The following is a 22306-nucleotide window of genomic DNA, read 5'->3' as shown; positions in this document are numbered from 1 at the left end:
GCAGATGGCAATCATGGGACTCCTACTGGTCTGTTTTTCTGGAGAACCCTGACTAATACATTTACCTAACATTTACCTAATGGCAGCAGTGAACATAATATTCTGTGGTACACGGAGAATGTAGAGACTCTCCTCCCTAAAGAACGAAATTATCTCTCAGGAGAAAAACTTCTCAAATATGGCTTGTTCAACTGCTTATATAAAATTCACATCTACTCTCCCCTACATCTTATGTTATAAACAATAAAAAATGCATCTATAATCTAGTTGGAAAGAGAAATAGAGTTAGAAGATCTGGGTTCAAATTCCAGCTCTGTTGCTTACTACATGCAGCCTTGGCAGGGCTCAGTTCCTTCCTCTCTAAGAGTACATTAATAATGCCTACTCCATATATTATAATCAATGTGTATTATGTATAGTTAGGCATTTAGTTAAAGAAGTTTTTTGAAAAATTTCCTTTACTTTTCCGTATATTATAAACAGTAAACTCTTATCTTTTTCCTCCAGTTTCTACCTTACAATATTTGATATTTATGACATTCAAGGGTGACTGCTTTGATGGTTAGTGTTATGGGCCAAATACTTGTTCGCCCCCCCCCCCCAAATTCATATGTTGAAGCCCTAACCTCCAATGTAATGGTATTAAGAGGTGGGGTCTATGGGAGGTGATTAGGCTTAGATGAGGTCATGAGAATGGGGCCCCTATGACAAGGTTAGTGCCTTTATGAGAAGAAACCAAAGATATCTAACTCCACCTCCATCTCTCTCACTACCTCTCCCTCCCCTTCTTCCCCCTCACCTTCCTCACTCTTTCTTCTCACTCTGTCTCCCATGTGAGGACACAGAAAGAACTGGAAGCCAAGAAGAGGGTTCTCAGCAGGAACTGAATTGGCTGGCACCCGGATCATGGGAATTCATAGCCTCTACAACTGCAGGAAATAAATGTCCTTTGTTTAAGCCACCAGGTTATGGTATTTTGTTACAGCAACCCGAGCTGAATAAGACAAATAGCATTCACTCATTTGCATGTAAATGTTCTTGTATTAAATCCAATGAAATAAAACTTTTTTTATTGCTTTACAGATATCACCTGGTAAAAATTACTAATGGCCTCTGCACTTTTTTCGAAAGTGTTTTTATATTCTTTCTTCTTTTGACCCATAAAAAACAACTTTGTGAGATATACAGGATATGGATTATTACCCCTATTTTACAAACAAAGAAACGAAGTACAGCCAGAAGTTCAGAGGTCACACCGGTGATAACAGGCTCTTTCTGATCTAATTCAGTTTTTGATAATTCCAGACTGCTCCCAGCCAAAACAATCTCATGGACCTGATTTTATGCCACTCATTTTGTGAATAACATCAGAAAAGTATTCGGTAGGATACTGGCTTAACCATGAGCATAATATTTTTCTCAGTATTAAAGAATAAAACCAAGTCTTACACAGAAAGTTGCTTCATTCAAACCCCAATTGCAAGACACACACATGGCTTAAAGTTGGCTCTCAGGGGTGTTGTACCATAAACTGCTATAAACAGATTTGGACCCAGAGAATGTAGAAAGAAAAGCCAGAATGAAGTGTATAATAGTAGCTGTTACATTTTTAAATGTTGGAGCTATTTTAAAATCCTTTTGCTTTGACTGATTTTCTGTGCTTGTAAGTCTCTCTTCCCTCCCCAAAACCTACCTTATTTAAAGACTTTTCAATTAGTATGTGAAACCAAAGGGTCAGGGGCTTGAAAATGACACAAATCATCCCTAACTGAAATTATTCTAATATGTGCTGCCATTTCATTTCACAAAAACTGTTCTGCCCAAACGTGGATATGCTCAAGGATATGTTATCCAGAAGAATTATCCAGAATTCTATCCATAATGCATTATCCAAAGAAACAAATTGTACACTGTAAATAAAGAGCAGTTCTCGGGCTTCCCTGGTGGCACAGTGGTTGAGAGTCCACTTGCCGATGCAGGGGACACGGGTTCGTGCCCCGGTCTGGGAAGATCCCACATGCTGCGGAGCCACTGGGCCCATGAGCCATGGCCGCTGAGCCAGAGCCTGTGCTCCGCAGCAGGAGAGGCCACAACAGTGAGAGGCCCGCGTACTGCAAAAAAACACAAAAAATCAAGCAAAAAAAAGAGCAGTTCTCTCACTGCAGAAAGTTCTAGTCAACAGTCATGCTCTAGAGGTCAGCAAACAACACCAGGGATTCACCTCCTGTTTTTCTAAATAAAGTTTTATTGGAACACAGCTGTGCCCATTCATTTACATATTGTCTATGGCTGCTTTAGTACTATAATTGCATAGTGGGTAGCTGCAACAGACACACCTTACAGTCTACAAACCTAAATTATTCACTAGCTGGCTCTCTAAGAAAAGGTTTGCTGATCTTGCTCTAAATCATAAACTCTGAACACAGGGGCATATCTGTCCCTGTTCACTGCCGTATGTAACCCAGCTTATATTTAATGAGTATCTAACATGTAGCACTGTCCTTGGCACTGAGGCAGCTGCCTTGAACAATACAGATAATGTCCCTATTCTCATGGTTTTCACAATCTGGTGAGAAGTTCAGGTAACACAACAAGGAAGTAAATAATAATATGTAAGGCAAGGCTGAATGTTAAAATGAGAATAAAACAGAAGGTACAGAACATGACTGAGAGGCAACTTCCATTTAGGTAGTCAGGACAGGCCTCTGGGAGAACCTAAGATCAGAACAATTAGAAAGAATCAACACTGCAAAGATGTGTGGCAAAAAAAAAAGACAAAAAGGGAATAGCAACACCAAAGCCTCAGAACAGAATGAATGTGATGACTCAATGTGTGAAAAGGAAGGCCCATGTGGCTGGAGAATACACAAGCAAAGCAGAAAAGGCAGATGAGGGGAATGAAGTAGGGAGGGCTAAGTACAGGAGTCTGAATTTTATTCTAAATATGATGGAAAGCCACCACAAGATTTTAAGCAGTGAGGAACGCGATCAATTTAAATTTTTAAAGATCATTCTAGTGCTTCTAAATGGAGACTAGGTCAGGGAAAAGCAAAAAATGTGTTAGACAAGTTAGGGAACTTCTGCAAATGTTCAAGTGAGAGATGGTGGTGGTTTGGCTTCGACTACAATGGCAGCAGTAGAGATGAAAGTGGAGAAATTCAAGATATGTTTTGAAGTGATATTCGACTGGCCTTTCTGATGGTTGTTGTAGACTGAGGAAATAAATGCCAGTAGTTGAAAACAAATTCTAGATTTTTAGCTTGAACAATTGGGACATAGTAGTGTGAATTACAGACATGATAGGGAAGTACAAATAAGAGCCATCACTTATTGAGTGCTATTATATATTAATATTCACTCTCCTTCACATTTAATTTTCCTAACTATCTTGAGGACTTAGGTACTATTGTTATTTTTCATTTCACAAATAGGAAACTGTAAAAATTCTGGGGTGGGATAGGGAGGGTGGGAGGGAGACACAAGAGGGAGGAGATATGGAGATATATGTATATGTATAGCTGATTCACTTTGTTATAAAGCAGAAACTAACACACCATTGTAAAGCAATTATGCTCCAATAAAGATGTTAAAAAAAAATTCTGACTGTTCAGTAAGAAACACATTTTACATCGCTGCCCAAAATGCACATATATATAAATGAAACAGAGAAAAAAGTTACACAAAGCAATCTTTACCCTTACCACTGTGCCAATATTTTCTGTTCTATTTCATTTTTTAAAATGTTGATTGTAACTGGCAGTTTAAACAACACTGATCCAAATCTTAGTAATTAACAGTACAACCATATAGTAGACTTTTTAAGAAATAAGTCTCATGAATCACTAGGACTACCAAACACTAAAAAGGCAAGATGAAACATAAAAGATCAATCTGTTGAGTATTGGGGATACAAAAAGATTGTGGTCCATGAGAGTGTAATGGCAATGATTCTGTGAGCTACAATTTGGAAATATTCTTTTATTATTATTATTTTCTATTGCTATGGAGGTCTGAAATCAAACAGATATGCCTACTAACATTTAAAACAGGCAGAGATGCACTTTTCTGGAAAAAAATATTAAAAGCAAAATAAAATAATTCTTCAACCTCACTCTCGCCCTAAAGGGAGTAAAAAGCTGTAGAAAGACCAGACTGGCAAAATTTTAAAAGGAAAAGACTAGATTGGTAATGTGACAAATCATTACGTTTTATAATGAAGGACAGCATCTTAAGGACAATGGCTTAAGATACCCAGCAACCCTTCATTTGTTGGACAAGTACTTTGCGGTACTCGGGCCTCTCACTGTTGTGGCCTCTCCCATTGCAGAGCACAGGCTCCGGACGCGCAGGCTCACGGGCCCAGCCGCTCCGCGACACGTGGAATCTTCCCGGACCGGGGCACGAACCCGTGTCCCCCGCATCGGCAGGCGGACTCTCAACCACTGCGCCACCAGGGAAGCCCAGGACAAATACTTCTTGATTGATCAAGCTACTCTCATGCTTTCTCGCTTAATTACCGTCAGTAAAAAAAGGATGAGATCTGTTCTGGAATACAAATACTTTACTTCCCCCAATTCCTTAAGTTTACAGGAATAAAAACTGCTTTAAAACCTATGTTAATTACTGAAAATTCATATAGCACTAACCTAGTAAATTCTCTCCCTTCCTCCCTGCATCTCTGAAGGGGAAAAGCGACAAGGACAAACCGCAGCCTCCATACATCAAAGGCTTGAACCAGCACTACAGCCGATACAACATCAAGTTCACTGACACTCCTACATGGCTCCGCGACACGGTCAAGGTCCTTGGGAGCTCACACACACTTTTACTCTGCACCGATCTCACCACTCTTCCACTGACCTCTAGCCAACCCAGGATCCTGTTGGGAAGAGTCATGAAAGGCAGTAAGATCCGGACAATCAGGGGAGCCTGCGTAGCCCCTTAAGGTTCCAATGATGCAAATGCAATGCCTCAAGACATTTCTTAAGGATGAGTTAGGTTATCCCTCTAATCCCAATTTTTCTCCACAGAAGCTGGAAGGGAACCACCGGGACACAGAGAAAAAAAGCCAAATATCAGGTTTTGGGGGAGGGGAGGAGCGAGGGCAGACACGGCTAAAAACACCCGAATCAATTCCTCCGACAGCCAAGCAGCAGAGGCCGGCAGCTCGCGGCCACGTGCACTTGCTGAGGGAACCGTTCCAAAGAAACCTGACCCCATCGGAATCGGCACGCCGCTCGGCGACCGTGTTTATCCGAAAGGAACGCTACAAGTTGTTGCCCGCATCCCTCCTCCCAGCTTTGTCAGGGGCCACGCGCGCCGCCCGCACGCCCACACCGACAGCCAACCCCTCTCCAGCCCCGCCAAGCCCCGAGGGCCAGGGGACAAGCGTAGGGTGAAGGCCCCTAAGCCGCAGCCCACCCGCCCCACCCAGCCCAATTCCAAGCCGAACCGGCCCTCCGCGTCCCCGGGCGTCGACCGGGAGTCGTTCTGTGGGGCGCAGGCACCTCTTCCCGGCCACCCCCAGCAAAATATCGCGGAGAGGCCGCGTCCAGGTGAGGGGCTGAGCCCCGCAGGCGCCGCAGCCCGGCCGCCTACCTTCCTCAGCGCGGTAGCCGCACACGGGCGGACGCCGCTGCCCTGACGACCTCAGAGCTGACCCCGTCAAGGGACGGTGAGCTCCCGGGGTACCTCAGGGAACCCCGGGGCTGGGCACCCAGAGGGGCCGGGAAGGGCGATGCCCCAAACCCGGGCCGCGCGCCCCGCCTGAGGGAGGGGGGGCGGGTCCCGCGGCGGATGGAGACGGGGAGGGAGGCTGCCGGGTCCGCTCCGAGAGCGACTGAGACTCTAGACGCGAAAAACCCGGGGGTGACGGGGTAACTTGGGAGACGGGAAGGCGAGAATGGCCTCAGACGAATGACGCGGGCCTCGAGCGTTAAATCCCTGCGGCGTTCGGCCCGCGCGGCGGCGGCGGGCGCCGGGCCCCGCTCGGCGTCCTCACCTTCTTGGTTCCGGGGGCGCCCGCGATCCGAGACACTCCTGTCAGGGAAGAGGAGCGCGCCGGCTGCCCCCCTAGAGTCTCCTGCTGAGGGGACATCGCTTCCATGAAGAGGACTTTCAAGCAAATCCCAGCCCAGGAGGAGGCTACGCGGGCATGTCCGTGGGACGTTGGCCGGACGGGCGAGGACGCGCGAGGCCGAGGCGGGCGCCGAGCTCAAGCAGCGAGCCGGGCTCCGAGTGCGAGCCGCGCGCCTCCCGTCGGGGCCATGTACAGCCGCCCGCGCTCGGCACCGCAGCTGCAGGCGATTGCGGCGGCGACCGCCCGTCAGCGCCGCGGCCGCCCCGCCTCGGGCCCGCCCCTCGGCGCCAGGCGCCCCGCGCTGGGCCCTCCCCAGGCCGCCCTCCTCCGGCCGCGGCCCTCCCCGCGCCGGTCCGGCCTGAGGCGCGCCCTTCTAGATATATATTAGGGCACGGGCGCCCGACCGACCTTCTCAGTCTGCGCCTCCGAGTGGGGCCAGCCCGAAGGAGCTCACCGGCCGGTGTCACGAACGCAGGCCTCTAGCGTGGATGCGCGCCTCTCCAGCTGCCCAGCCCACTCGCACGCGACCCCATCCCTTCCCGCGCCGCGCCCGTGGGGAAGGCGCCCCGTTAGCGCGTGGAGCGGCGCAGCTGTGGCGACCTCAGCCTGAACAGAGGAGTGGCAGCGATTCCTGCCTAGCTCTCGGCCGACCGCCGAGGGGTCCCCCGCCCCCGCCCCTTCCCCGCCCGGGAGGCCGGGGACGGAGTCGCACGTTGCAGAGGGCCGCGGCCGCGCACATGGGAAGCCCGCGGCGCCGCCTGACCTGTCGTGCGGTTCCGCACGTTAGCCTGCCCGCGGTGGCTCTGCAGCCGCCCGGCAGCAATCCCTGCGCAATTTGCACCGGCGGTTTCTCTGCGAGCTGCAGAGACCCGGGCATTCCAGACGTGCAAGCGCAATTAAGGAAAATGCGGCAGAGAGAGGACTCTGAAATTTGGCTTAGCTATTGAGAAGGCTACAATATGTGGAAGTGTTTATCAGATATCTGCGCTGAGAGCATAACTTCCTGTCAGCCCAAATAGTGGCAAATTTTTTAAAGGCTAAAGAATAATCAGAGGGAGAGGATTTGGAGCCGACCTGGGCTGAGTTGAGTATTGCCTCACTTTGCAGGACTGGCTGACTGGGGCGGATGATTCGGTAGGTGGCATTCTTCCCTTGGAGTCAGGACTCCATAGGGCTGATTAGTGATGAAGGACACCGCTCTATGATACTAGCTTGTGGAAGAGGTTTGTTTGTTTTTCTGTAAGAAATAACAGATTGAGGCCCCTGCTGGGTTGGGCTGTTATCAGGTCAGGTTGTAGAAGAATAGGGTTCTGGCCAGCTCTGTTCCAAGCAGAAGTTGCTGTCCAAAACCTACCCACACACTACCACCACCACCAAACCCCGGAATTGTTTATTGTGGAAGTAGTGGGGAGAAAATATTCCAGCCCAATTTAAGCCTCGTCCATATCACATTGTTTAAAGTAGGCTTACACAGGCTTTGTAAATCATGCATGCACATATATATATATATAATTTTATAAATCATATACACACACACACACACGTTTTCAGGTTGACTCTCTGTGCTTAGATCCATGTCCAGAGACAGGACTTTGCACTCACCCTAGAGTTTTTCATGAATTTTACACTGCAGAGGGCTTTGCAGCTCTTTTCATTCCTTGTTGAAATCATGCTATTGTGATTCCTATCATGAATGGATGATTTCAGTTCTCTTGCTCTGCTTCATTTTTTAATTTCAATAATTTTTTAAGAATATTTCATGTAATTTACTTATTATGATTAAGGTTTATTATCTTTGTCTTCCAGAGAGCAAGACTCCTTATTGTTGTTCATCCCAAGTGCCTAGACCAGTGTCTGGCACAATAAATATTTGTTGACTCAATGAATGAATGACACGCAAAAAGGATATGAGATAGATCCAGAAGGGCCAGGCTGGAGTTGGTTATTTCAGAGCCTCGTGTATTAACAGCTGTTTCTTTTTGAGATAAATACCTCGTGCTCCAAATCAAAGTATTACTTAGACTGCATATATGGAAAACCCACTTTCACTTCTTAATTTCTAAGCACTTTTATTTCAAAATCCGTTAGTTCTGATTTGCTTAGAAAACTGTCCTACCCCTCTCCTATAAGGAGTTTTGAGGGAGGTCTCACTTCCTAAATAAAACTGAGTTTGCTCAGATTAATATGATTACCAGTGTAATGATTTAAGAGCACAAATCAGATCACATCACTCCTCTGCTTAAAACCTTCTTTGGCTCCTTATGTCTATGGAATAAATTTCAAATGCTATAGTACAAATGTCAGTACAATCTGATACCCTTGCCATCACTTCTTTCTTTTCTCATTTCTTACCCCTTTTCACCTCTCACCCTTTTCTCCCTCTCATTGAACTATTTGCACTTCAAGAACTTGTCTTGACCTCTCACATCTTCATGGCTTTGAACCTGCTGTTTCCATTGCCTGGGAAATTTTCCTTCTATATTTTCCAACCTACTGCTTTATACTTACTTATCTAGTGCAGGGTGCATAGTAAATACCCAATAAATATTTGTTGAGGAAATAAATCTTCAACAGTTACATTAATAATTAAATCAGGGAAATCTTCCTGACTTTATTACTCTTTACCTAGCTACCTCCACACACCAATCACACACAAAGGGTTAAGTGCACCTTCTGTAGTAGTAACAGATAACATTTATTGAGTGCTTACTTGTTTATTGAGCGCTTACTTCATATCAGACACTATTCTAAGCATTTTACACATACTAATTTACTTAAATCTTCATAATAATCTTGCAGGGTAGATTTCCTCACACTTTACTTTCCAAATTGGAAAACCAAGCCACAGAGATGTTAAATAACTTGTTAAACAGCTGTTAAGAAGTGAAGCCAAGCTTGGAACCTGGGGAGTCTGCTCCAGAACCAGTGCTCTTAACCACTTGGATGTACTGTCTCTCCTGTGTGTGGTTTCTTCTCTTTATAGCATGTATTACACTATACTATTATTATCTGTTTTACCTGCCTGTAAGCTCCTTGAAATTGAAGGTTATATTTATTTGTCTTCTTTGTGCCAGGCACAGAAGTATGCTTTCAATGATTTTTTTTTCAATGACTTACCTTTGAAGGAATGAATGAATAAAGTATTAGAAACAACCATCTTCATTTTGCTGCACAGTAATAAGGAAGATGCTCTGATAGCGAAGAAACAGTCCTAGGCTAGTCCTGTCATCCCTTAGATAGTAAAAACTATTTTCCCTTCACTGGGAATGTTATGTTGTAGAAAAGGGTGATGCCAAAAAACAAAAGTGATGACAAGGCAGTTGAAGGAGTGTGATGACCATGTCTGACACAAGCAGGATATATCCAGAAGATTTTGAAACAAACCATTAAGCAAAGTACTAAGAATAGCAACATTTAACAGCTGGGAAATACCAATAGCAGACCTTTAACAGGAACCAATCTAGGAATGAATCCAAAATGTTTTGCCAACCATTAGATTGAATAACTGTGAATAAGGTTAGCTGTAAAGTGAGATGTCTATGCAAGGTGTTCATTCAGTGTATATTTATTGTGCACCTGCTATGTGCCAGACACCGTGCCAGGCGCTTGGAATATGGTTGAGTCCACAGGTATAGTCCTTGCAAGCCCCAAAATGCACACAAGAATCATTGGCAGTGCTATCCAAATATCCTAGAGCCAAGCTGCAAACAGATAGCCCACAGAGTGAATTCAGGCATGTTTTTCAACGTATACACTCTTTTTTTTCAAACTTGTTGCCAACCTTTAAAATCAAGATAGTTTACGTAAAAATCTCTGTCGTCTTGAAAAAAATCAGAAAATATTGTCAACACTCAGCTCAGTTTCTGCAAGGCAACAATCAGCTAAAACTGAGTTGTAGCTGTTATTACATTTCATGCTCACAACAACCCTATGATTGTCCTCTCACCACTGTCCCTAATGCTGGGGAACCACTAATAGGTAAGGCAATGGAAAATGAAAAACTGGCAAGAGAGGGAGAGAATAGGGCAGAGTAAAATGAGAAACACCGTTTGTGTGTGTGTGTGTGTGTGTGTGTGTGTGTGTGTGTTTAAAGCCAAAGTAATAAGAGGTTTTCAACAAGAGAGAAGATTGACAGTGTCTAATGTTGTAAGAGATCAAGCCCTCTCCGAGGTAACTAGGAGCCTTGATAGAAGAGAGCTTTTGACTTTACTTAATTATCAAGATCAGATGTGGGGCTTTCTTTATCATCCTTGTTTAGAATCTCAGAAGGGGCTGTTTCCTTACAGAACATAATCCCAGTTCTAAGAGTGGAAGCTTATGAAGTGGAAGACGTGGGAGTTAGGGAAGGGAGGAAGGAAGAGATAGAGGATGTTAGGAGTTCAGGCTAGAAAAAGAGCTAGGGACCAGACCGTGAAGGACCTTAGATTCTATGGTAAATATTTGGTTATTTCCTAGGGAAAGTGGTAGAAAGGGAACTGGCATCTGTTGAATGCCTGCCATGTGTTAGGTATACCTTACATACATTATCTCATTTAACCTTGACCATCACCAAAGATGTGGGTATTATTATACTCACTTTAAATATGAAGATGAGGCTCAGAGAATTGTTAAGCAATTTTCTGAAGTCACACAACCAAAAAGTGATGGAGTCAGGATTTGAACCCAGGTCTGATTGAATCCAAAGGCCATATGCTTATGATGTGAACAGTATTATAATATTATTAACAATAAATACCATTCATTGAGGGTTAGCTTTGTAGAAATATGGATTAGGTAGCCAAACACTTTGCTAAGCGTTTTACGCACTATCAAAATATTTGAAACAAAACTAAGGGCTTTATGCCCACCCTACAAATGAAGAGCCTGATACTCAGAGATATCAAGCTACTTGTCAAAGATTATATAGCTATTGAGTCCAAGAGCCAGAATCAAACCCAGGGCCCCCAAACCTATGTTCTTAACTGCTACACTTAATGGTATTGTCTTAGTTTTTTTCCTTATGAATGAAGAGCATCATACATTGTGTTGCATCCATTTCATGTGAGATAAAACTAGATATGACCCTAAACCCTTCTGCTTAGTCCATGGTAAGCTTGCTTGCTGGTCAGAGGCTTAACTTAATCATTTAAAAAAATGTATTTTACAAAGCAACTTGATATTTTAATAAATAGCAAAAAAAAAGGAAGAAAAAGGTGTTTTCCATCGAAGTTTAGGTTGCTCTGTAAGCCAGGCTAAGTCTACCACATGCCTCGTGCTCCTGCCTGTCCTTCAAAGGTAAGCACAATCTGTGACACTTCTCTCCCCCACAAATCACTTTGGGTTTAAAAATTTTTTTCTCTTTGTTTTTCCTAGGCATTTCAATTGACTGAATGTTTTTTAGCTCTGTCTACATGTTTATGTTATAATCCTCTCCAGAGATTTGTGGAAACTAGCTCTTTTAATTATACTCCTGTTTCTCTGCTAGATCTGCTGCACAGTTGATTATTATCTTGCTGATACGGTAGAGTTAGGGAGCTCAGTAGATTCAGGAATCTGTGCAAGATTGCTCGACTAATAAGTGGTGGAACAGCATTCTAGTCCACTTGTTACTCTCAAAACTGTGAGACTTAAATTCTTAACCTTAAATCCTATTTAAATTATAAATGAAAATCACCTGTTGCATACTTGCAATATAAAATAACAGAAAATGGTACTGGTAATTAAACAAAAATATGGCTTATTTTTTAATAGTGCTTATGTCAAATAAAAAGAACTTAGAGATGAACATTCTGAAAGAATTTTTACTTTAAAGCATATTTTTCAAAGCATCTTATGTGCAACACTAGTCCCTTAAGATGCTTTTAGGGAAAAAAGGGTTCCATAGTGAAGGGTTTCATTGGAAATACTGCTAACGTGTATTAGCACTTACTACGGTCCCTTGCCCCCAACTTTTTTTTTCTTCACTGCCAGCTTTTGGAGAAGGGAATCCATATGAACTGCCTCCACTTTTTCATTGCCTTCCTTGTAAATATGAGATACCTTCCATGATTTCCCAAAGATCAAATGCAAATAGCTTCTATAATCAATTCAAGGATAACTCTTTGTAGCATATGATCGGCCACTCTTCTCTTGGCAGCTGTGACACTGTACTTCTCATTCATTCATTTCACAAATCTATATCAATTACCCAGTTGTGCTTGCTACCATCTTAAGCACTGATGGTACAAAATGAACAATTTAGACATGCTTTCTACTCTCCTGAAGCTTACATTCCAGTTGCTCTCCTATTCCTCTGAATTCTCTAAGTCACCTTCACTGGATCCTCTTTTCCTACTCATATGTTTAATATATGCATCTCCCAAGCCCCTACCATTTCTCTTTTTCCAACATACACTTGCACATGCAGTCTCTCTTACTCTTTCTCTCCCCGCCTGCCCCCCCGTTGAAGTGTCATGACTTTTGATCCCACAAATGACTTTTGATCCCACAAATGTTTGTCAAATAAGTGAATTTATGATTTTCCTAATACTGGATATAATTATAGCACTTATACTGTTACTTTTATTCAAAATATAGATTGTTATATTACCCACAAATGGAATGAGGAGGAGGTTTTTTGCCCCCATGATAAATAGTTCTGTGTTGAGTGAGGGAAAGGCAGAAGTGGATTTCAGAGGACTGTATCATACATAGGAAAAAGACAATGTAAGCAATTAGCAAATAGTTATTGAGAACTATTCAATTTCCTGTTAAGAAGTTATTAGGAAGATGGCAGGTTAAAATTTTACCATAGAACTTCTCTCCCAAAGCATATCACAAAATGAGCAAAAAGGGTGTTTAAAAAAATTACCAACTGTCACCAAAGAAGGAAAAGAGCATAACCTAAGCTTGTGGTTCTTAAGCTTGGGTCTCAAGCATTGAAACCACCTTGGGAGCTTTTGATAATTGTATTTGGATTTCGTATCCAAAGAGTCTAATTTAACTGGTCTGGGGTGCAGCCTGAATGTCAGAATTTTTTAAAACTCCATAGCTGCCTCCAAGGTTAGAAAACACTGACCTAAGTAAAACATTTCAAAACCTGGTTGTTGAGGGGGTGAAAAAGATTCTGGAGAGTAGTAAAAAAGAGTAGTAGGGCTGTATTTCTTACCTCACTACAAATCCTAGAGGATGAACTTCTAAACTGGCCAAATAGAACTCTCCCTAGTATCACTAAATCTAGAAAGAAACAAAATGGGTAAGTATCCTTATTTTTTCTCCCTTCCTTCTGACCGTTGATTAACAGGAACTATTGCTGGAGAGAAACAGGTGATAATACCTCTTCCTTATGGGCAGAGAGGCTCCATAACTGCAGTTCAAGAAATGATCTAAGCTTAAAGGTTTTCCCTTACTGGAATGGCCTCCACCCCAACTAGAAGCAGAGAATCCTAATACAGAATATATAACAAAATCTCAAAAGAGATAAGAGAATGAACAAGATGAAACAAATGGCTTGACAACAATGCAAAAATACTACAGCACAACATGAAATCATGAATTAGATGCAAAAGATAGAGTCCAACCTAAATGAAAATATAAAGTAAAGGAACAGAAAATTCATAAATTCTGCATTCTATAGAACAACTTAATATGAACCCATATTCAATGAACAAGAGCTCAAAGATGAAAAGAAAGGTTGCGTGCCTAAGAAAATAAAATGACCAAAACCAATGTCATTACAGAAAAATTAAATAAATTTGGCACAAAAATTTAATTTTAAGATCAAAAGAGCACACTCTGTTCTTGGTAAATTTAAAATAAAATGCTTAACACAAAGATATATTCTTATTAAAGTACTCAACTTCAAGTTTCCACTATCATGCAAGTTCCATGAAGGCATGATGTTTTGTTCACTCTTATAATACCAGTGCTTGGAACCCAGTCTGGGAAGTTATAGGTGCCCAGTAAATATTTGTTGAATGAATGAAAGGATGAAGAAAAATTTCTTCACTTATTCAGGAATAAAAAGCAAATTATTGAATTTCTGGTTTTGCTTATAAGGCGCTTAGGAGTCACCACTAGCTCTTAACAAGTAAAAAGCTGAATGGACTGAAAAGTAAACCACCCTTCTTAGATCCATAAGAAGGGAGGACACAAGGCAAATGGCTGTCCCCAAGATTGAGAGGCAGGCAGGCAAATACAGGCAGGGAGCCACAGCTTACTGGAGCAAAGACTCACAAGCAGAAACTTGCCACTGGAACCAGTGCCAGTGTAGGAAAACCTGAACTGTAATTGATTAATTGCTGGAGGCTCAATGTGTATAGCTCTGAAAATTAAAAACTCTAGGGATCTCAGACATAGGAGGTGTCCCACATATTGTGATATTTACTTCCAGGAGCTCAATCAGGTTCCCATACTAAGTATTGGAGTGAAATCCCTGAGGGTTTCCACCAGGGAGAAGGGAAAAGGAATCATTTTGAAATATGCCAGAGCATTCTGTTCTTCTTAATAAGGCCTGCCCTCAGGGAAAACTAGTTAACCAGAGCCTAGCCTCCTGGAGTATTATCACAGCTTAAGTGACCTGGGAAAGGAAATACGCAATTCCAGCCAACTCTAGCCATCCTATTCTACGTAAGTTGGGAGAAAAAAAAACAAACCTGAGGAATGCTTGTGAAGTTCACAGTCCAGAAGGATAGGCTCACCAAAACAGTAAGACCTGATCATAGGACTATAGGACACTTCCCCTCCCACACACCTCACCATCACATTACTAAAGGCCTACTTACAGCAGTTCCTTTTACCCAGTACACCATATCTGGCTATCAAGATAAAGTTACCAGGCATAACAAAAGGCAAAAAACCCAACTGGAAGAGCCAGAGCAAGCATCAGATCCAGACAAGGCAGGGATGTTTGAATTATCAGACCAGGAACTTGAAACAACTATGACTAATATAGTAAGGGCTCTAATGGTAAAGTAGACAGCATGTAAGAACAGATGGGCAATGTAAGCAGAGAGGTAGGTAATCCCAGAAAGAACCAAAAAGAAATGCTAGAGATAAAGAAAACCCACCATAACAGCTCATTAGTAGGTTGGATAATGCTGGGGAAAAACCCTCTACACTAGGTTATATATCAATAGAATCCTTAAAAACTGAAAAGGAAGGAAAACAAAGGCTGAAAAAAAAAGAACAGAATATCCAAGGACTGTGGGACAACTACAAAAGGTGTAACAAACACATAATGGGAGTACCAGAAGGAGAGGAATAGAAGAAATATTTGAAACAATAATAACTGAAATTTCCCCAAATTAATGTCAGACACCAAACCAGGAATCCAAGAAGCTTGAGAAGACCAAGCAGAATAAATGCCAACAAATGACACCTACACATATTATTTTCAAATTATAGAAAAAGAATGATGAAGAAAAAAATCCTGGAAGAAGCCAGAGGAAGAAAACTTACTTATAGACGAGCAAAGAGAACAATTACGTCTGACTTCTCAGAAACTATGCTAATAAGAGAGTGGAGGGAAATATTTAAAGTGTTGAGAGAAAAAAAAAGCCGACAACCTAGAATCCTGTACCCTGAAAAACATTATCATTCAAAAGTAAAGGAGAAATAAAAACTTTCTCAGAGAAACAAAAATTGAGGGAATGTGTTGCCAGTAGACCTGCCATGTATGAAAAGTTAAAAGAAGTTCTTTAGAGACAGGGAAAATAATATAGATCAGAAATTCAGTTCTACATTTTAAAAAAGAAAGAACATCAAAGAAGGAATAAGTGAAGATAAAATAAAAACTTTTTTCTTATTCTTTATTGGTCTAACAGATAACAGTTTATTAAAAATAATAATAGCAATAATGTATTTGGTTATGTATGCTTATGAATATGTCATACATATGCTTATGTATGCTTATATATAAGATAAATAAATGATAGGAGAAAGAAATTAAGAATATTTTGTTACTATAAGGTACTCACTACGTGTGAAGTGGTGTAGTGTTATTTGAATGTGGATTTGGCTTAGTTATAAAAGTATATTGCAAATTCTAGGGCAAGCACTAAGAATAGTTTTTAAAAAAGTATAACTGATGTGCTAAGAGGAGAAAATGTGAACATAAAAAATGGTCAATTAAAACTACAAGAGGCAGAAAAAGAATGGAAGATAAAAATAGGAACAAAGAATAAGGGCAACATATGCAGCACAGTAACAATGATGGTAGAGATTAATCCAACTATATCAGCAATCACTTTGGATGTCAGTGGTCTAAATGCACCAATTAAAAAACAGATTTTCAGAATGGATCAAAAAACATGACCCAACTATACATTATTTGCAAGAAACCTACTTTAAATATAAAGATACATATAGATTAAAAGTAAAGGGATGGAGAAAAATATACCATGCTAACACTAATCAAAATAAAGTAGGAGTAGCTATATTAATTTCAGACAGAGCAGACTTCAAAGTAAGGACAGTTATTGTGGATAAAGAGGGCATTACATACGATAAAAGACTCAATTCCCCAAGAAGACGTTACAATTATTAACATGTAAGTGCCGAACAACAGAGTGTCAGACTATGTGAGGCAAAACCTGCAAGGAGAAACAGATGAATTCATTATTCATAGTTAGAGACTTCAATACTCCTCTCTCCCTTTCTGTCTCAGAAAGGGATAGATCCAGCATGCAGAAAATCAGTATGGACATAGATGACCTCAACTGGATATAATTTTCTTCTATAGACTACTTTAGCCAACAACAGCACATTACACATTTTTCTCAAGCTCACATGGAATAATCACCAAGACAGACCACATTCTTGGCTATAAAACACACCTTAACAAACTAAGAATAGACAGGGAATTTCTTCATTTGATAAAGACTATCTATAAAAAACCTACAGCTAACTTCATACTTAGTGATGAGAAACCCAAAGCTTTCCCACTAAGATCAGTTATAAGGCACCTTTTGTCCCTTCTCACCACTCCTTTTCAACGTCATACTGGAATTTCTTGCTAATTCAATAAGGCAAGAAAAGGAAATTAAAAGTATACAGATTGGGAAGGAAGACAGAAAATTGTCTTATTTGCAGATGACCTAATCATCTATGTAGAACATCAAAAGAATCAGTAAAATAACTCCTTGACCTAATAAGTGACATAGCAAGGTTGCAGAATACAAAGTTAATATACAAAAGTCAGTTGCTTTCCTATGTACCAATAATGAACAAGTGGAATTTGAAATTAAAAACAGAATAACATTTACATTAGCAACCCACAAATGAAATACTTAGGTATAAATCTAACAAAATATATGCAAGATCCATATGAGGAAAACTGTAAAACTTTGATGAATGATATTAAAAAAGAACTAAATAAATGGAAGGATTTCCATGATCATGGATAGGAAGACAATATTGTTAAGATATAAATTATCCCCCAGCTTGATCTATGGATTCAATGTAATACCAATCAAAATCCCAGCAATTTATTTTATAGATATCAATAAACTTATAAAGTTTATATGGAGAGGCTAAAACCCAGAATAGCCAACACAATATTTGAAGAAGAACAAAGTTGGAGGACTGATGCTACTCGACTTCAGGACTTACCGTGAAAATATAGTAATTAAGACAGTGTGGTATTGGTGAAAGAATATACAAGTAGATCAGTGAAACAGAATAGAGAGCCCAGAAATAGGCCCCCCATAAATATAGCTAAATTGTCTTTGGAAAAGGGGCAAAGACATATGGTGGAGCAAAGTTAGTCTCTTCAACAAATGGTACTGGAACAACTGAACATCCATATGCAAAAAAACAAAAAGAAACCTAAACACAGACCTTACACGTTTCACAAATATTAGCTCAAAGTGGATTATAGACCTAAATGTAAAATGCAAAACTATAAGGAGAAAACCTAGGTGGTGATGTCTTTTTAGATACAACACCAAAGGCATAATTGATAAAAGAAATAATTAATAAATTAAAAACTTCTGCAGTGCAAAAAACAGTATCAAGAGAATTAGAAAAACAAGCCACAGATTGGTAGAAAATATTCACAAAAGACACATCTGATAAAGAAATGTCATCCAAAATAAAGAAAACTCAAAACTCAACAATAAGAAAACAGACAACCTGATTGAAAATTGGGCCAAAGCACTTAATAGACACCTCACTAAGGAAGATATACAGATGGCAAATAAGCATAAGAAAAGCATAAGAAAAGATGCTCCACGTGATATGTCATCAGTGAAATATAAATTAAAACAACAACAGTGAGATACCACTACTCACCTATTAGAATGGCCAAAATCCAGAACAGTGACAACACCAAATGCTGGTGAGGCTGTGCAACAACAGCAACTCTCATTCATTGCTAGTGGTACATCCACTTTGGAAGACAGTTTGGCTGTTTCTTACAAAACTAAACATACTTTTACCATATGATCCAGTAATTGCGCTCTTTGGTATTTACCCAAAGGAGTTGAAAACTTATGTCCACACAAAAACCTGTACATTGATGTTTACAGCAGCTTTATTCATAATTGCCAAACCTTGGAAGCAACCAGGATGTCCTTCAGTAGGTGAATGGATAACTAAACTGTAGTATATCAGACAATGGAATAGCATTCAGTACTAAAAAGAAATGAGCTATCAAGCCATGAAAAGACATGGAGGAACTTAAATGCATATTACTACATGAAAGAAGCCACACTGAGAAGGCTACATACCGTATGATACCAACTATATGACATTCTGGAAAAGGCAAAACTATGGAGACAATAGAAAGATCAGTGATTGCCAGTGGTGGGGGAGGAGAGGAGATGAATAGGCAAAGCACAGAGGACTTTCAGGGCAGTGAAAATACTCTGTGTGATATTATAAAGATGAATATATGTCATTATACATTTGTCCAAGCTTTTTAAATGTACAACACCAAGAGTGAACCCTTAAGTAACTATGGATTTTGTGTGATTACAATTGTCAATGTAGGTTCATCCTTGGTAAAAAAAAATGTACCATTCTGGTGAGTGATGTTGATAAAAGGGGAGGCTATACATTTATTGGGGCAGAGGGTATATGGGAAATCTGTATACCTTCCTCTCAGTTTTATTGCAAACCTAAAACTGCTCCAAAAAGTCATCTTAATAAAAAGCAAATTACCTACAAGGGGAAAGGGTTGATTGAGGCTGGCTTCATACTTCTCCACAGAGCGTCAAGAACTGTATCTAGCCAAAATGGCATTATGATATAAAGGCAGCAAACAGACATTCTCAAACAGTTTGGAGAACACAGCATTACTGAAAGAATATTTTGACATAAATCTAGCCATTTAAGAAATGAATCAAAATAAAGAATTCAGGAATATAGAAATCATAGTAAAAGACTGGTGGGTAAGCACTGAGTCAATTTAAGTATAAAACCAATATAAATTAATTATGGGGTATGGAAACAGGACAAGAAATGAGCATGGTTAAATATTGACAATGGAAAGATAAAAAAAATGAAACTTTTTTGAGAGATCAAAGGAAGAGACTAGGAAAGAAGACCATTAACATCTTTTAAAGCATGGCATCAATGAATATTAACTAAAATTGATAATTATATGTTTTTAAAAAATGACAGGTCATTAATATTTTATAGTCTCTCTTTGTCTCCCTCAATCCCTACAATTCCTTCAATTTATTTAAATGTTTTTAAAATAAACTTCAAGGGAAATAGAATTTAATTATTTTTCTATCCATCCATCCATCCATCCATAAACACATTCATGAATACATCCAGCTATCTTTAGTAGGAAATACCTTGAATTATTTTCTTCTAATATTAATAACAGTAATTTATGCATAGTGTGGTTTAAAGTGATTTTAAAACTTTAGTTTTCTGGAGTTCTTGATCCTTTTTAATTAGCACGTATTATTTTTACAAAAACAATAGAGCAACTTTTGTTTAAAACAAAAAATATTTAGAAGCTAATTTGCTAAGATGTTAACAGTAATTAATTCTGGGTGCAGGAATCTTTTCATTTTTTTCTTTTACTATATATATATATATATTTTGTTTCTAAAAAGCATAAACAACATATTTTTAAGATAAAACATCTTTAGAAATTTGTTTAATCAACAGAACATTGGTAAACAGGAACATTTACTAAGTTTCACTTTCAGAATGAAATTTAAGATGAATTTTTCCCTAGATTTCTAAATTTTAATAGTGGGGAGTTTGATAGAAGTTATTAGAGTGTTTAATAAGAATAATTGCAAGAAAGAAAGTTACATTTGGGAACTAAAGGGAAGGGAAAAAGAGAATGATCATTTCATGAATGTGTACTATATGCTTGGTACTGGACTAAGTCCTTTATACATGATCTCATTCAGTCTTTACAATAAACCTATGAGAAATGCACTATTATTATACCTGTTTTTAAAAATGAGGAGTTTGAGGTCCTACAACATTAAATCACTTGCCAGGATTGTGTGAGCCAGGAATCTAACCCAGGTGTATAACTTCAAAACCCTTTATATTCATTCTTTCATTTAATTATAATGATTCTGTGGATGATGTTTTCCCCTCAGATAAGAAAACTGAAGTATTAAAAGGTGAAATAATTTTCCCAACTTATGATAGGGCTGGGATTCAATTCAGACCTATACGATTCCATCAATCATGGACTTTCCAGTGGATCAACCTTTAATATTGTGTGTGTGTGTGTGTGTGTGTGTGTGTGTGTGTTTAATAATAATTTGATTTGATTTCCATCCATTCTCCTCCCCTATTCACCTTTTCTTGGAAAACATGCTATACAGAAAGAGATAGCATGATTGATTCCTAAGGCTTTCACTTAACAACCCTATTTTATGATCTAGTAAACATGCCCTAGTCAATTTTCATTCAAGATCAGAATTGAACTTTGTGACAAGAGAGCTTTGGTTCTAGGTGTGCTTCAGAAACGAAAGAAATTGGAGAAGGGCAGAGAGTGGTGATATTCTCACAAGATAACTAAGCACTGCTATTCTACTTACTTCCTTAGTAATTTTTCCTGTGGAAAACAAAACAAACCTAATAAGCTCTGGTTTCTCTGCCTGTTCAGATACCTCTTTATTTGTCCTTTCTTTTGTTTTTGAGAAAAATATATATATTTTAAGATTTAGAATAAAAGATTTCCAGTTACTGGCCAGATCAGGAGATATTTTATAGTATGATTCTATGAAGCAATAGCCAAATCCTTGTGTTTGTGAATTAGAAAATAGAAAACTTTGGAGGAGTGATTACTTTGGGACTGGTTATATGTACAGAAGTATATAATACAGACAGTCAAATTGCTTCAGGGATGAGCAAATCAATGAATGTAGATTTTATTTTTGTATAAGAGACCAACATATCAGTTACGACTATGCTCTGATTTTATTTTACTGTTATGAACCCACATTCTGAGGTAATGGGCCATGAAAAGAAATTCCCACCATGATTTGAACTGAGTCTTTAGTTTCTTGGAGGGCATAATATGCCCTGTGAGAATTTTAAAGTCATAGATGAAAAAAATTCTTAGATGCTCTTCTGAAATTTTAAAAACAAGACTTTTTTTTAAAAAAGTTCTTCTTCAGGCAAATAGTTAATTTTAGATTACATTACTAATGGACCCGAGTGTAGCTAATCCCAAACCACAATGAGCCAAAAAGAATGTATTCATTTTGTTTGGAAATACTAGTAGAGGTTTTTTGGTGGTCGGTGTTAATTGTACCATATTTAGGCTAATGTTAAAATTGATTTGATTACCTAGAATAGTAAATGTTGACTGGTTGATTCAGGGAGAAAACTGGTCTGGGATTATAGCTTTTCAACTATTTGTTGTTCCTGTCTGGGATTATAACTTTGCAACTATTTGTTGTTCCTGGGTAAGGATCACTTAAATAGCAATCAACCTTGAATCTGTCCACTTCATTCTTTTTGTACCTGGGTTGGGATAGCAAAACCATTTTATGAAATGGCCATTTGAAGGAAGATTTTATAGCTGATTTTAAGTATGAATCCTAAAAACTGTTTGAAAACAATCAAGAAGACCTGCAATGTTTATTCCAGGGAAGAACAAATAGCTAGTGCATACAAATAATTTTAAATCTCCACAAGCATATTTACATTATTTTTTGTAGTCATTGTATGTTCCTGGCATTCTCATGTACATTATTGATACCCAATAACTTGACCACCTAGCATTTTATTTAAACTGAAAGCTTATTTATCCTTAAAAATAGAAATTAAAAAGACATCTAA

At 39.5% G+C, this 22306-nt stretch overlaps 1 protein-coding gene across 1 annotated transcript in view; it reads right to left on the bottom strand.

Annotated features, from left to right (window-relative positions):
* ARHGAP20 (Rho GTPase activating protein 20) overlaps positions 1-6106 on the bottom strand; it is a gene marked incomplete at both ends in the record, with an annotated part of 147956 nt that extends 141850 nt beyond the window's left edge. The window contains one exon of the mRNA XM_082660470.1: positions 6002-6106. Coding sequence (XP_082516596.1) covers positions 6002-6106 — 105 coding nt within the window. The remainder of the gene's footprint in view (positions 1-6001) is intronic.
* Positions 6107-22306: the final 16200 nt, after the last annotated feature.

Source organism: Grampus griseus (genome assembly GCF_964374135.1).
Source record: "Grampus griseus genome assembly, chromosome: 8".
Taxonomy (NCBI): domain Eukaryota; kingdom Metazoa; phylum Chordata; class Mammalia; order Artiodactyla; family Delphinidae; genus Grampus; species Grampus griseus.
The sequence above is the reverse complement of the archived record's forward strand: the minus strand, read 5'-3'. Positions and strand labels throughout refer to the sequence as shown.